This window comes from Apiospora hydei (genome assembly GCF_038363865.1).
Source record: "Apiospora hydei strain CBS 114990 chromosome Unknown utg000011l_segment0_segment0, whole genome shotgun sequence".
NCBI classification, from domain to species: Eukaryota; Fungi; Ascomycota; class Sordariomycetes; order Amphisphaeriales; family Apiosporaceae; genus Apiospora; species Apiospora hydei.
The window spans coordinates 103,759-104,870 of NW_027117370.1; the positions used below are offsets into that span (position 1 = coordinate 103,759).

At 48.6% G+C, this 1,112-nt stretch overlaps 1 protein-coding gene across 1 annotated transcript; it reads right to left on the reverse strand.

Annotated features, from left to right (window-relative positions):
* Positions 1–480: 480 nt before the first annotated feature.
* PG997_015246 (translation initiation factor SUI1) lies at positions 481–899 on the reverse strand (the record flags this gene model as incomplete). Its single annotated transcript, XM_066819560.1, has 2 exons — positions 481–701; positions 788–899. 2 exons carry the CDS (start codon positions 897–899, stop codon positions 481–483), a joined length of 333 nt encoding a protein of 110 aa, XP_066660445.1.
* Between the last annotated feature and the right edge of the window lie 213 nt (positions 900–1,112).

Here is a 1,112-nt window from a genome sequence, read left to right on the forward strand (position 1 = left end):
TATGTATTGCAACACTCATCAGAGCTTGTTCTTCCAGTCACTTTTGAAGTTGAGAGCCAAGCTAATGTCAAGGGTGTCTGCAGGAGCTCTGCATGTGATGGGCGAGTGTACATTTACCAACGTCACCCGCCCTTCTCGCATGGTCGGATACATACCGAGCCAACTAGCAACAGACATTTCTAGCGCCCATGCAGTTGACTACGTGCATCATACGCGACTACATGGAAAAAAAACATCAAAGTTTTGGGTGGCATTTCAGGAGTATCACAATAGTCACATAAATAGGATATGAAGAAGACAACGTGTTGGTGTGTAACGAGGGGATTGCCTCTTACGGCTCCCGAGTAATCCATTCTGCTCAACTGCCTATGGAAGATGGTGTAGTAATAGTTTGTAGAGTCCAACAGTTGGCGATCTCCTCCTCTGGTTCGGCACTGCTAATAGGCACAGTGATTGATATGAAGGCACTGTAGTGCTAATTTAGAATCCGTGGATCTTGATGATCTTGGGGTCGAGCTCGAGTCCCTGCTTGCCGACAAGGAACTCCTGCATGCATTTGCGTTGATCACCCTGTAGCTGGATGACTTCGCCCATGTTCTCATCCGCTACAATCGTACCATTGCAGGCGAACTTCTTTCTGATGACAGAGAGGATCTTCTTGCGGTCGAACTTGGGGGAAGGCCTTGGACCGTGGTCAACGTCTTACGACCGTTGCGCTCTGTTTGGGAAGACGCGTCAGTCAATACGCAAATCGTTGATGGGGGTTTCCGTAGGAGAGGCTACTCACGTTGGATACGAATGTGGACGTAGTCCTCTTTCTTGCCGCCTAACTGTACCGCATCTACATCGGCTTCGGCATCTGCGAAGGGATCATAGGTCTTGAGGTTCTCGATGGACATCGATAGCGGCTTTTCGAGTAGCTGGGGATTGCTTCTAAGTAGAATCCTGGTGGAGCGTGGTAGATGGGAGGAAAGAGGGAAACGGGTAGGTCGAAGAGAGAGAGTGGTTGTTGATGTTTGATGATCAGTAGTTAAGTAGAAGGGTGAATTGAAAGAAGGGGAGGGGCAGAGAATGAAATACATGTAGGTTGGAGGCAAAAGATAGGGATGAGT